At 44.6% G+C, this 13,479-nt stretch overlaps 1 protein-coding gene across 5 annotated transcripts in view; it reads right to left on the bottom strand.

The window, feature by feature from the left end:
* ACIN1 (apoptotic chromatin condensation inducer 1) overlaps positions 1–13,479 on the bottom strand; it is a 40,027-nt gene that overhangs the window by 6,519 nt on the left and 20,029 nt on the right. For 3 of the 5 annotated variants that reach the window (XM_012812829.1, XM_023508152.1, XM_003801985.2), the window contains 4 exons: positions 12,647–12,865; positions 12,015–12,130; positions 3,803–3,944; positions 262–304 (listed from right to left, as the gene is read on the bottom strand). In XM_012812829.1, coding sequence (XP_012668283.1) covers positions 262–304; positions 3,803–3,944; positions 12,015–12,130; positions 12,647–12,865 — 520 coding nt within the window. Of the gene's footprint in view, positions 1–261; positions 305–3,802; positions 3,945–5,394; positions 5,869–12,014; positions 12,131–12,646; positions 12,866–13,479 lie in introns of those variants that run through there. The other 2 variants (XM_012812832.2, XM_012812831.2) reach the window with 2 other exon arrangements.

Raw genomic sequence — 13,479 nt, forward strand, 5'->3', positions numbered from 1 at the left:
AGTGTTTAGATAGCTGAAAGAATAAACGCCTATTAGACTAAATGGGAAATGGTTTGGGATACTTCATGGTGTTATCTCATTAAAATATGACTGGGGACATATGACAGGGAATGTGTAAGGTTCTGAATTTCAAAATGGAATCCTATGTACTGTAAATGATGCAGATTTTCTAGGCAGAGGGGGCAGGGTGGGAAGGGATGACCCAAGAATGCCATTTTTTGGTATTTCTGGCCTTTATCAGGGATTCAGGGCTAGACTTACAGACAACGGAGATCTTCCTCTTGAATGATTTGGGCAGTGAGCTCTGTATAAAGAAGAAAAGGGGAAAAAAAAAGAGAGAAAGAGAGACACCCCACAGAGAGGGGGGAAGGAGGTTAGATGCGGTAGTCTTAGTATAGGCTCCAAAGACATAGAGAGAGACAGAGAGAGAGGGAGAGACACAGACAGACAGAGACCAAAACAGAAGCGGCAAACGGCAAAAACGAAGCAGAATCAATGCAAGTTAGAGAAAAAAATAAAACCAAACATCACAGCAGGGAAAAGTCATCTAGTCCGTACCACGTCTGTGTATTAGCTTTACCAGAAATAAGCTGGAAGAGGAATTCAGTGGCCCCCATCCCTTAAAAGATGTTTAGGCCCTCTCCTACTAGCACTATAGGTTGAGAGGACACTAATCTCAACAACTGTGTCCAGAACTCAGTTCTCTTAGTCCCCCAAGGTTCTTCCTTGCTAACTCAAGGAAAACATGAGATAACAAGTAAATGAACTTTGGATGGCAACTTCAACAAGGCTATTCTCCTCTTTTCCTCAATGCCCAGCCTGATGTCCACTGACAATGCCTTTGAGCCACTTGGACAGCAGACTGTCATTTCCAGATTGCCTAGACCCCACCACACTGTGAAGGGGAGCACCAGGCCCACTGGTGATAAGGCTCCTGAGCCAAGTATAGCAGAAAGAACTTAGGTATTTTTTAGATAAAGGGTTTTTATGAAGGGCAGACCATTCCCAGGGAAATGCTCAGGCCAGCCACCAACTATAGCTTCAGCAGAGTTTTACTGTTTCCTCTCCAACCAGGGCTCAAGCCTTAGGGGCTCTACCAAGGACAGGAAAACAGCTTTGGGTCAAGTTTTTGCCCCAAATGCTCAGTGGGATAAAGACTGTGGACAGAGCCCAAAAAGAGAGAGAGAAAAAAAACTCCAAAAAACAAACAAACAAAAAAAAAGGGAAAACAGAGGAAAGGGGAAAAGAGGATTTTTGGATTTAGGTGCTTATTTCTGGAAAAACTAAGACCACCCTACTACCCTTCTAAAGGGTAGGGCAGAACCCTCTTGATGAAATCCATTTTCCCCATCCACCCCCCAGCCCCGTTTGTGTCGTCTAACCAAGTCTCCTTGGTCTCTGTTAAGGGCCAGCCTGACCCCTAGCTGGGCCGCTCTCGATGGGTAAGTTAGTGAAGAAAAAAAAAAAAGTCTTAATAAAACAGGAAAAACATGAACCAAATAAATAAATCCAATAAAGAAATCAGAAAATAAAGATAAAGAAAAAAAATTAAAGATTAAAAAAAGAAGAAGAAGAAAATAAAGAGTAAACTAGGAATATGACAAATGTTCCAGGTACCATCTCACACCTGGGATCTTCAGTTCAGCCAATCGCACCTCACTGTGTACTGTATCTAGTCAACCGCCGGTCCAATCAGAATGAGCCCTCCCTGCTAGGCGCTGTGCAATTGGTGGGGGGTTGGGTTGGCAAAAAAGGTGGGCGCACGGCGTGGTAGTCAGCACGGCACTGCCAGAGTCCTCCCAGGGGCGCAGGGGGGGCGGGAGGGAAACGTGTGGGGGGACGCTGCCCAGTTTCCATGATGTCAAGACAGTTCACTGGCGGTGGCCAGGCTCAGCGAGGGGTGGAGGGGGGAAAAGGGGCAGAGACATCAGTCCTGGCCCTGTAGGGGCATCATCTTGCAGTCCCTGATGAGATGGCCTGTGAGTAGCAGGAATGGTCCTTGCCTTTTATCGTGAGAGGCAGAGAGGACCCTACGTCCAGTAGTGGCAAGCTGCAGCAATAACACCACCCAATACTTGGATCCAGGTGATGACTCCAGAGTCCCTTTTTCCTCTGCCTGTAACTGGGGAGGGGGTCCTCTCACCGAGTAAGATCATGGAGCCTCTGATGAAGGTAGCCTGGGGGTAGTAGGTGAATATCCCCAGGACCTGGCAGACACTCAGCAGCAAGGTCAGAATGCTTTTCTTCTGAGAGTTGTGGGTGGCATCTCCTCAGGGACTCCAGCTGAGACAGTGGTTCCAGTCAGGTAGATGAATGAGTCCCTGCCTCCAGGGATGGAGGAGAAGCTGGAGCAACCAACATGCTGCCCTTCACCATGGACAACAGGGACCAAAGGAAAGTCCATCTGATGAGCAAGTGGTGATACATGGGCTGGGCTGTCATCAGCATTAAATCCCTGGGGCTCAGACCCTAGACTCCTCTGCAGGGTTCCTAGTCGCCACAGCTTAAGCAGAGGGTCCCACTCAAGTGTTTTACAGCATGGCACTGTGATCACAAACACTGACTTTATAGGAGGTCTTGGCACACTAGTCGGGGATCCCAACAGTCTGTAGCAAACAAGGCAACCCACAGTCCTCAAAAGGGCAAGGGCACGTGGGCAGTCGCCCCAGCAGTGGCACAAGCTCTTCTTGGGGTGTCCCAAGTAGGGAGACGATGCAAGTCCACCCCTTTCCAACTGTTTTTTTTTTTTGCGCTTTTAAAATAAGTCTCTCCAGAACAGTGTTCTTCTTGGCCCCCTGATGTAAGCAAGACAGGGAGGCAAAAGGGGGCCCATCACAGGAGCCCACACATGCCCCCCTCTGGCCAAGACACCTGGATAGCAGACTTGGCTCTGATTGGGCAGCTCAGTAGCAGCGGGTGGGTCCAGAGGAAGAGGCGGCATCAGCGATTGGCCAGTTGGGCAGGGTTATATTTTACGGGCGGATTACCGTACATGAGGTACTTGGACAAAGTTTTACGGGGAAGAAGGACCTTGTAATAAATAATATTCTGCACATCAAATCACTTTCACCGGCCCCCACCCCCGCAACACACACCAGAGAAAGGCTACACACACAACGGTCCCTCCCACCTGTTACCCCACTCCCAAACCCAGCTAATTCTTTCTCTATTACTTTTTAAGAGCCAAGAAGACTTCGCTGGCTCTGATGGGGGGAAGCCCATTGGATTGGGTGCAGGACACAAAATACATATGTCAAAAAGGGGGTAGAAGGGTGGTCACAACGAGAAGGGGCTTTCTGGATCACCACAAGTGCTGGCTTCTGAGTAGCTACATCTCTGCAAAGAAACCACTGGGGGGCAGATGAGAAAAAGAAATTCCTCAGCATGGCTAGTTCAGTGAGACCCATCAGAGTCCACTAGATGGCGTTCAGCTCCATCAGGCTTTTAAAAAGGAGGGAAAGCTGAACAGTTACCATGGGGAGAAGCCTGGGAAGATAGCAGGAAAAACTGAGCCTGGGTCTTAGATAAAGGGCCATTATCAAACTTTCAGTTAGTTACAAACTTCTACGAGTCTGCATTGCTTTACTTCTCCAACAAAGAAAACAAAATGAACCCTGTCCCCATCACAAGGGGTCTCCCTTGCTAAACCAGCGAATTCTCTCTTGGCCATACCCTGATCCAAGGTCCTACCTCATCCCTTCTTTAATTATCCCACTGTGTAAGAGGGATCACCAGAGTGGTCTACTCTTTCCCCTAGGTCCACTCCTGCCCACCCACCCCAATAGGTGGCTTGGATATTTACCTCTTTCTTCTCCTCATCTTCGGCACTGCCCTCTGGGCGCTCATCATTGCTGACTTGGTCTGCAATAGGCACGGGAGGCTCTGGAACATCATTTTCAGGTCTGCTTTCACTTGTGTCCATGGTCACTTCCTCCTTCTCCTCACTGACAGGATGGGGAAAGGTTGGGAGGGAAGGGCAGGACAGAACCAAGGAAAAGAGAGAGCAAGACATTAGCTTTTTGGGGCCAGGAACCCATCCATGCCTCATCACTTGGGTGGGAGTGGGAGGACTGCTTTTCAAATTAAGACTAGAGACCCTGTGCCCCATGGGAAAAGCGGGAAACCATTTTCCTTGGGAAGAAGAGTATGGCTCAATAGTAACCATATCTGCCCACTGCCCAGATGGGTAAAGCTGTTGTATGTGGGGTCAGGACTCCATTTCTTTTTAGGTAATTTACATGAAAGGAGAAATACCCTCCCTCTGGAAATGTCCCTCAAAAGTGACTGTGATTTGCCCACAACCCTGTGGCCTCCCCATACCCTGGCTAGAGGCACCTTTATGTAGCAAAATTGCACAAGGGAAGCCCCAGTCCTTAAAGAAGACAAAAAAGAAAGACCATGGCTGTGGCAAATGATTCAACCTGAGTTTAATCAACTGCTTAATAAGTTAAGGCCTACTGGCTCATAGGATCTGGAGACACCAGGATGGTGAAAATAGTGGGGGTGGGGGCTACAGGGAGAAAGTAGGGCTGGTGAAGGTTCAAGCTTCAACAGGACCCTCTCTCATCCAAAAGGAAAAACTAAAACTGAAGAGAGTATGAACACTCAGAGAAGAAATCAGGCCGCTTTTACCTGCTCAGAGGTGTAGAAACTGTTCTTACATTCGGCTTTCACCCAGTTTCTCCCAATCCCTCATTCCAACTTCCAAGAGATAAAGAGAGCAGGCCTCCCAGTCAGGACCCTCCCCCACACCAGGCAGCTCCCCCACCACAAACACTGAACCCACTCCCCCACTCTTAATCACACAACTTAGCTCCATTTCAGGCAAAGAATCCCAAAGATTCACTTCAGATAAACTATCTACCCACCTTTATTTTCTATCTTTATCCCTAACTTCTATCTCACCCCCTCTAGTACCCAAAAGCTGGGCAAAAAAAAAAATCAAATCAAGATGACCAGAGGCCTAAATCTTAGGACAGGAGAAACCAAGCCCCCCCACCCCACGCCAATCACCACCAGAAAACTTAACATTCCCAACAGGCTGACTGACACTCAGAGGTCAGAAGAACCTCCCCAGAGCAGTCAGGGAGGGATGCATGGGCTAGGGGGAGGGGAAAATCAGAACTGTGCCCCCAGCTAACAGGCCCCCACAGAAACACACGACGGAACTGCTTAAATCTATAGAAAAGGCTTAACGAAAAAATACCTTATTTCCCACACAGAGAGGGCAAGTGGGGCCAATTAGAAATCGGGCAGGAAGGACAAAGGGGGAAAGGAGAATGACTGAAAACAAACCAAAACGAAAGACGGAATGAAAGCCAAGGGGAAGAGAAAGAAGATGAGGGGAGCTAGAGTGGTGGGGAAAAGGCATACATGGAAATGTGAAGCTCTCACCCTTCTTTGCTTTCTGATAACATGATTTTTTTTCTCCCCCTGGAAGTGCTGTTTATCCCTTTCTGGAATGGAAGAAATAAAAACCAAACAAAAAAAAATCCTAAAAAATTTAAAAAACCACCTTCCTTGTCCCAAGATCCCACCACCTCCTCCCCAGCCACCCGATCCAGAGAGAGAAAATTGAGATGCAGCAACTGGGGATCCAAAAAATGGTAAATGGAAGGGGAGGTGGTGGTGGTGGTGTGGGGAGGCTAACACAGATCTGGCTTTTAAGAGATAAGCGTTAAGTCCTCACGGCAAACCCCGAGTTCGGCTGGATTGGTCTCTCTGGAGAAGGAAGAGGAAGAGGGCCAGGCTGTTGATAGTGGCTGGCTCTATTGTATTGGCGGAGCGGCAGCGATCAGCCGGAGACATGCAGAGGAGCCATCTTGCCACTTACCCAGCAGCCCGTGTGTGCGGATGGGGGAGGGCCCTGCTGCAGCAGGGGAGGGGAAAGAAAAGAGGGAGGGAGCTGAGTGAGCAAGGTTCTTATCCTCTGGCAGGCCATAGGGAGCTGACTGCTGGCTCGAGAGGCCTGGCCTTCTTTTCTCAGGTTACAAGAGCTACACAGGCCTAACCCCACAGGGCAAGCAAGCTCCCTCTTGGTCTTCCCAGGGGGCAGGAGAGGGGCCTGGGTAGAGGACATGCAAAGTTACTGCTGCTTGATTGGAAGATTCTAGAGAAAAGAAGGCAGGCCAACAGTAGACTTAGGGAGTGAAAAAAAGATTGAGGAAGAAAGATAAAGCCAAAGTTGAAAAATGATAAAGAAGGAAGATTAATATTAAAAGCCTCCATTTCTCCCACAGAATGAAGGGGCATAAGCAATGTTTTAGGTGCCCACAACCCTCGACCCAGGAAGCCAGGCTTGGAACATTGATTGAAACCAGATCAGCCAGTCAGAGGCTGAAGGTGAGGAGGTGGGATGGGAACAGTCACTATCCAATCACTGTAGCATCTGGCTCTTCACCCTAACCTGTCCTTTCCCAGGGATGGTGGAGGGAAGTGGATAAACAAGAAGAGGTTTTTTGAATTATCCATGGGGGATGAGGGGACGGGCGGAATGGGGTGGGGGAGGGTGGGTGTCTCTGAAGAGATGACAGACAACTTTGTTTCATAGAGTCTTTAATAAGGTCACCCTGCCCCAGGTGTTCACTGGAATCAGAAAGGAAAAGGAGAAACAGGGCAAGGGGACCTTGGGTAGCTGAAGCTGGGCTCTAAGGTGAGGGCTCTGAAGGAGATAAGACAGTAAAGTAAGAGAGCCAGTATTTGGGGCAAAGGAGAGGGACATCAACTGAGTGGAAAGTTATTAGGAACTAAGCATAAATTAATCATGAGCATCTCCTCCAGATCAAATGTCAAGTGGGAAACAGACCCTAACAATTCAAAACAGCACTCAGCAGATACACAAAGTGCTTATTTGTTGACTGCAAAGGTGCTCACTTTGTATCCTAGTGGCAGTAGAGGTTTAACAGTAAGATCAGCTGAGAACTTAACCAAAAGCTCAGTATCTTGTCTAACACTCAAGTTTTTAGCTAGGAATGAAAAATTCCCCCTTCTGCCTAAAATCTTCAATTTATATGCCAACTACATGTTAGAGTGGACATGTTTATATATTGCTTTAAATGTTCCCTTTCACATAGTGGTCCCTGTCTGCTGAGTAAGAGTGAGCACTCTGAAGCCAGGCTGCCTAGGGCCTAATGTTGGCCCTGGCCCCATCCTCTTACAAACTGTGACATTAGTCAAGTTCCTGGTCCTCTCTGTGCTTGTTACTTAATCTGTAAAGTGGGGATATAACAAGACTTATCTTATAGAACAGTGTAGTAAGTATTAGCTCTTCAGAGTCTGGCTTGGGTGACACATAAAGTCAAGGTAAAGATATGCATGAAATACACGTATACTCAAATAGGTCGTTATCTCATTTGATGCACCTCTGGAGCTTTTTTTGAGTTTACTCAAAGAGCAGACTGCTCATTCTCCGATGCAAAACCACTCAGTGATTGACTCAACAGGTTTTTAGCAATGCACTCATTATTTTGTACAATAACTGCAACTTGTCCCCCATCCTCACCCTGCAGAACTATCAAGGACAGGGACCACATCCCTTAGCCCGGGACCTAACACAAAGAAATGTTCCACAAGTATTTCTGAATTAGAGTGTCACTGTGGCTACTAAGTGGGCCCTAAATGTTTGCTCACCTGAAAGTTTTCTTCTTGAAAAAAAATTTTTTTCATAGAATCTCCACAAAGAATGTTATTCCACAGGAAATGTTTACCTTCAAACATCCTCAAATAAAATGTTCCCTTTCCTTTTATTGTCCTAAAATACTCTCAAGCTGCTAATATGCTGCTTCAGAAGTAGCTTAATAAGGAGGAAGACTTTTCTGTTATTGGAAATTTTATCTTTTTTCAAGAATAAGAATTTTACCATACACTATTTGGTCTTCTTAAGACACAGATTTGTGATTTCTATTTCCCCACGGTCAATTCTGTGAGATCTAAGAATTCCAGACTTTATTTTCAGAAGATAATTAGGAATTCTTGAAATTGTCCAAAGAGCAAACTCTACTTGTCGAATCAGTCCCAAAGCACTGTTAGCTGTGTCAGCTCCACACAGCTTTTCTCTGAAGTCCCTTTTAGACAAAAGCTATCTCTCTTCTCCCTTATTTAAGTTCTTGCACAAAAATGTTCCTGAAAGCTTTGAAAAAAATCTGTGGAAACTGCACAGGGAATAAGGGGTAAGAATATCTATCCATAGTTAAACACAGCACATAAAGCATTAGTAGCCCAGAAGAACTACTTGGAGGCTAAGAACATCACATTACAATTCATATGTGAATATGAATTAGACTCAGAGAAGCTAATGGAAAAGGAAACTTCTATAAGGCACATAGGTTTAAATTTAGTTATTGTAGAAAATTCATAAGCTGAGAAACTGATGAGAAAACGTAATAAACAGTGGGACTTGATACCCTTATGGGGCACAGTAGTTCCAAGATAGCCAGGAACAGTATTATTTTTGGAGGTATGGCTTTAGAGGCCAATTTCTCAGTGAGCAAACTTCATTGATGACAACAAATTCTGCTTTTTAAAAATTATGTATCATTTGGGATACTGGCAATGTAGGTCCTCTGGGGAGTATCAATTACACTGTTATACTGGCTTAAGAACCATTGCTTTCCTCCAACACAGGCAAAAGGATAAATATGCATAGTACCAAAAGCCTAAGTTGCTATGGCCTGCTAGGTTTGTGTACACAGGAAGAATGTATTTAGAAAAATTTGGTCTGAATTAACTATAGCTGAATGACACACTTGCCCACAAAATAACTTTTTCTTCCTTTCCTTTTTACCCTCCCCAACTGTTTTTTATTTTAATGTAAAGAGAGTACCACAATTTTCTGCTATATGAGGACATTTTTCTTATATTCATAGAAGGCAGAAGATAGGATTTTGGAACAGAGCTCAACTGAAATAGGACTGAGGACTCACATATTTCTGCTCTAAGCAATGAAAACAATACCTTACCTCATAACTTTAGAACTCTTCAGTCATAATTAGAATCAGAATGGATTTAACAAAGCACAGTGAAAAAGTTAGGCAATCTCTTCCAAGTGGCGAAAAGTCCTTGAGTTAAAGTCTAATTTTTTTTTTTGTGGTTTTTGGCTGGGGCTGGGTTTGAACCCCCCACCTCCAGCAGGGGGCTGGCGCCTTACCCCTTAGAGCCACAGGTGCTAATTATTTTTTAACACGTAAATTTACTGCTGTTTTTCAAAGTCATGTGACTTCTTGTTGAGACATACAGGAAAACCAAAGTTAAGCTACAAATAGTCTTTTCCATTCAGCATGGTTGATCTGACTTTTAAAACTGGCCATCACTCTAGAGGGCTGTTAGGCGGAACACTAGTACTTTCGAGACATGGAACACCAGGAGCGGTGTTGTCAATCAATTGCAGTAGAGTCTCTAGAAATAGAGGCATACTTCTTCAAGATTCATTTACCAAATCCAATGCCAAAATAGCATACAGGTTTAAACCTTTGGGTAAGTCTTACTGTTAGGCTGTTGAACAGACCATCCTGTAGGCAGGTAGAAGGAAAACAGTAAGGCGGCTATGTGTGAACTATTTCTGAGTACAGACTCCCATTTCTACAGACTGCTCAACTGAAGCCTGCATTGGTAACAATGAACAATCTCAGTATTTGTCCAAGGGGTCCCACTTGCCTATTCTTTATCATAATCAATGTGACTAGATTATCTCAAGTCATAAAATCAAAATCAAAGCCAGGGAGAAAAAACTAAGGAGAAAAACTCTATGACTCCAAGCTTCATTTACCCTGGACCTGTGTAGGAAAGTCCAGGAAAAATGGTGCTTCAAAACAACATCAAATGCCTTTCTGTTGTTAGAATCTCAAAAACCCATATAATTTTAAGGCTATCAAAGAGCTTTTCAGAAAATCACTTGCTTCTCAGTGCAAAGGAGGTAGTTACCAGGCCCAATTAGTAGCAGGTTGTCAATGCCTATATCAAAACTGCCACATTACAAAGGGGATGCTGTACTTCTATGTAATGGGGAAGGGCAGATATTATGTTTGGTTCAGGGATATGGAAGGGAAGATGTCATCCCATTTCCTCATCGATGGTGTAGGTGAGGAATCCTGAAACCTTCCAGAATCCGCTGAGTTTCACTTTATGGTCCTAGAAGAAAAACTCTTTTCCAAAAGATAATGTGCCAATCCAAAAAGGATAAACAAAAACTTTTCAAAGGAAGCAGAGTGAACTTTGGCTTCCAAACCAAAAATGTAATGGCCACAAGATGGCAGGAGAGGCAAGAATATTAGAATGGACAGTAACAAGGTGTATACCCAAGGCAAAAGCTATACAGTAAGAAGTATAAAACTATCATTAAAGTCATAAGGAAATTAGATAAATCATGTCACCTGCCCGCCACCCTCCAAAAAGTAGAGTTAAAATATAGTTTAAAGCTCTCAAAAGAGCACAAATTAACATACAGGGAAAAATCATACTGGTAGTATTAGTATTGAAATGACATAAAAATGAGAATGTAACAATTTTAGGCCAACTCTATATAGGACATTCTCCAAAGCTATTCAGGATTCCTGATGTCTAAAAGCTAAGCATCTATTCCCACAATACTTCATTTTTTTCATTTCTCGTGAGAATTTGAAGCCAGGAACTTTGGTTCAATGGCTTCTTAATTTATAATACCTAGCTCAGAATGAACAAATGATCTACCTATTCAATTACAAACTTAACCTGATTTAAGAGTATTTCTCTAGAATTTATTATGAGGATTAAAAAACTCACATTAGGGGTAGCGCCTGTGGCTCAAAGGAGTAAGGGCGCTGGCCCCATATACCAGAGGTGGCGGGTTCAAACCTGGCCCCGACCAAAAACTGCAAAAAAAAAAAAAAGTTAATTTTGGGTGGCGCCTATGGCTCAAGGAGTAGGGCGCCTGCTCTATATACCGGGGATGGCAGGTTCAAACATCCATCCCGGCCTACAAAACAAAACACATTAACTGTATAAATGGTAAGATCAATCAAAGGGTCTCAGACCATGAATAACTTCTGATTTGATGGGGACTTCACATTTTGTCATTCTGTGAATGACAAATTAACAAAAAGATTAATGTGATTAATAATGTGATTAATAAAATGACAGGCAGTAATTAGGAAAAATGCACAAACTAGAAACCCAGCTGTGCCTCTCTTTAAAGACACTCAGTATCTTTTATTAAACTGAGTTCCAGGGTGGCACCTGTGGCTCAGTGGGTAGGGTGCCGGCCCCATCTACTGAGAGTGGCGGGTTCAAACCCAGCCCTGGCCAAATTGCAATAAAAAAATAGTTGGGCATTGTGGCAGGCACCTGTAGTCCCAGCTACCTGGGAGGCTGAGGCAAGAGAATCACTTAAGCCCAGGAGTTGGAGGTTGCTGTGAGCTGTGTGACACCACGTCATTCTATCAGGGGTGATAAAGTGAGACTCTGTCTCTACCAAAAAAAAAGAAAAAGAAAAAAACTGGGTTCCAGGGTAAATATGAGTTAAACACTGAGCTAAGATGCCTTGAGTCAGTTCACTTACTCTCTGGAGTGTGGAAGTAGAAGTGTTTGTTGCCTGTACCTTAAAGTAGGCGTCCTCAAACTAGGGCCTGCGGGCCACATGCCGCCCACCTAGGTCATTTATCCGGCCCAACGCGTGTTTTTGCTGTTGCTGCCTATCCTGCTTAGCAGCCAACTCATTCCGGGCCCCACAGTCCCGCCCTCCAATGGTCTGAGGGACAGTGAACTGGCCTCCTGTTTAAAAAGTTTGGGGACCCCTGCCTTAAAGGAAGTAGCTATTTGGCTGGATGTGTTTTCCTTGAGTCCTGACTACCACTATTCAAATCACCTTAAAAGTTCTGGTGGCAACTCCCAACTATGTGATTGAAGTTTAGCCTTTGTCCAGATAAAGTTCTGTTTTCAGGCTTTAAAAAGAACCTAGAACTGCTTAGTTAAGGAACCCTAAGGAGTGAGGAACTACTTGTAGTTCCTTGTTATATATACCCCAGTTGACATATATCACTTACACAGAACGATGAATCTTTTCTGATTCTGGCAGATGAGAGGTCTGAGTCTCTGAGGTTTGGGGCTGTGTGGCAGCTGGTGGCTCTGCCTCTTCAGCTTCACACTTCTTTGGGCTCCCCTGTCAGGAGACAACAAAAACAAACATAGCAAAAGTACTTAAATCTGTTTGGTTCCCTTTCTTCAAACTGGAGCTAAAAAAAGGGAACACAGGACATGCAAGGCCAACCCTCAACACGACCCGCTTTATTTCATTTTAGAGCATGGAATGGACTGTATCTTAAAAATAGGTACTTCAAGAACTTTTACACAAGTAATCATTTTATTCTTTTTTTCAAAGAACTGAAAAAGGCTTCCTTTTGGGCAGATAAAAGGAAGAATTGACCATGAGTGCCCTGGAAATGAGAACTGTGCTGCTCAGCCTCCTATAGAGCTTCTGTGAACCAGGGAGTTAGTTGAAATGAGTTAAGTAGGATTAACAGGTACCCCAAACCCTCTACATTTTTATCAAACTTCTAACTTTTTGCAAGGTTTCTTTAAAACTTTCTGAAGTAATTTGTCACTCATATAGCTGCCACAAAAAGGAAGATCTCACTTAATCCTCCATCTCCCTCAAAGGAGGGTCACAATAGCCTACCCGCTCAGGCTGTAACCTCTGGGTCACATGCTTTTCAGCTGGCTCAGGCTGGCTCAGACGCCTCATTTGGATAGAGGATGAGGAGGTGGAAGTCCTCTCCTTTGGCTCAACGACCTGCAGTTGTGGCACTGGTGGAGTAGCAACCACCTGACCAGAAGAGGGGTCTTTGGTTTCCGTATAGCTGGTGTTGCTGTCCCTAGAGACTCCAGGGCTCAGAGACTAAAAAAAATAAAGTAAAACACATAATAAGAAAAATTACTGTATATGGCATATATTCAATAGACAACTAAGCTTTCCAACTTCCACTGACCAAACTTAACACTTTACATCTTTCTGTGTTTATTCCTGTTTGGGTTAGTGATCTTCCTGACTACTTATTCAACAAATTACTAAGTTCTAATTAGGTGCTGGGTCCTAACAAACGAACAAAAAAGGCATACCCACACCCTTAAGAAGTTTATATTCGTGGTGGCTCATGCCTGTAATCCTAGCACTCTCAGAGGCTGGGGCAGGTGGAATGGCCTGAGCTCACAGATTCGAGACCAGAGCAAGAGCGAGACTCCATCTCTAAAAATAGCTGGGCATTGTGGCCGGTGCCTGTAAGTCCTAGCTACTTGGGAGGCTGAGGCAAGAGAACTGCTTGAACCCAAGAGTTTGAGGTTGCTCTGAGCTATAACGCCATAACACTCTACTGAGGTTGACAAAGTGAGACACTGTCTCAAAAACAAACAAACAAACAAAGGTTCAGTGCTTGTGGCTTAAGAAGCTAAGGCACCAGCCACATACGCCTGAGCTGGCAGGTTTGAATCCAGCCCAGCCCGCCAAAAATGATG

This window comes from Otolemur garnettii, unplaced genomic scaffold (assembly GCF_000181295.1).
Source record: "Otolemur garnettii isolate 467f Iridium unplaced genomic scaffold, OtoGar3 scaffold00225, whole genome shotgun sequence".
Classification (NCBI taxonomy): domain Eukaryota; kingdom Metazoa; phylum Chordata; class Mammalia; order Primates; family Galagidae; genus Otolemur; species Otolemur garnettii.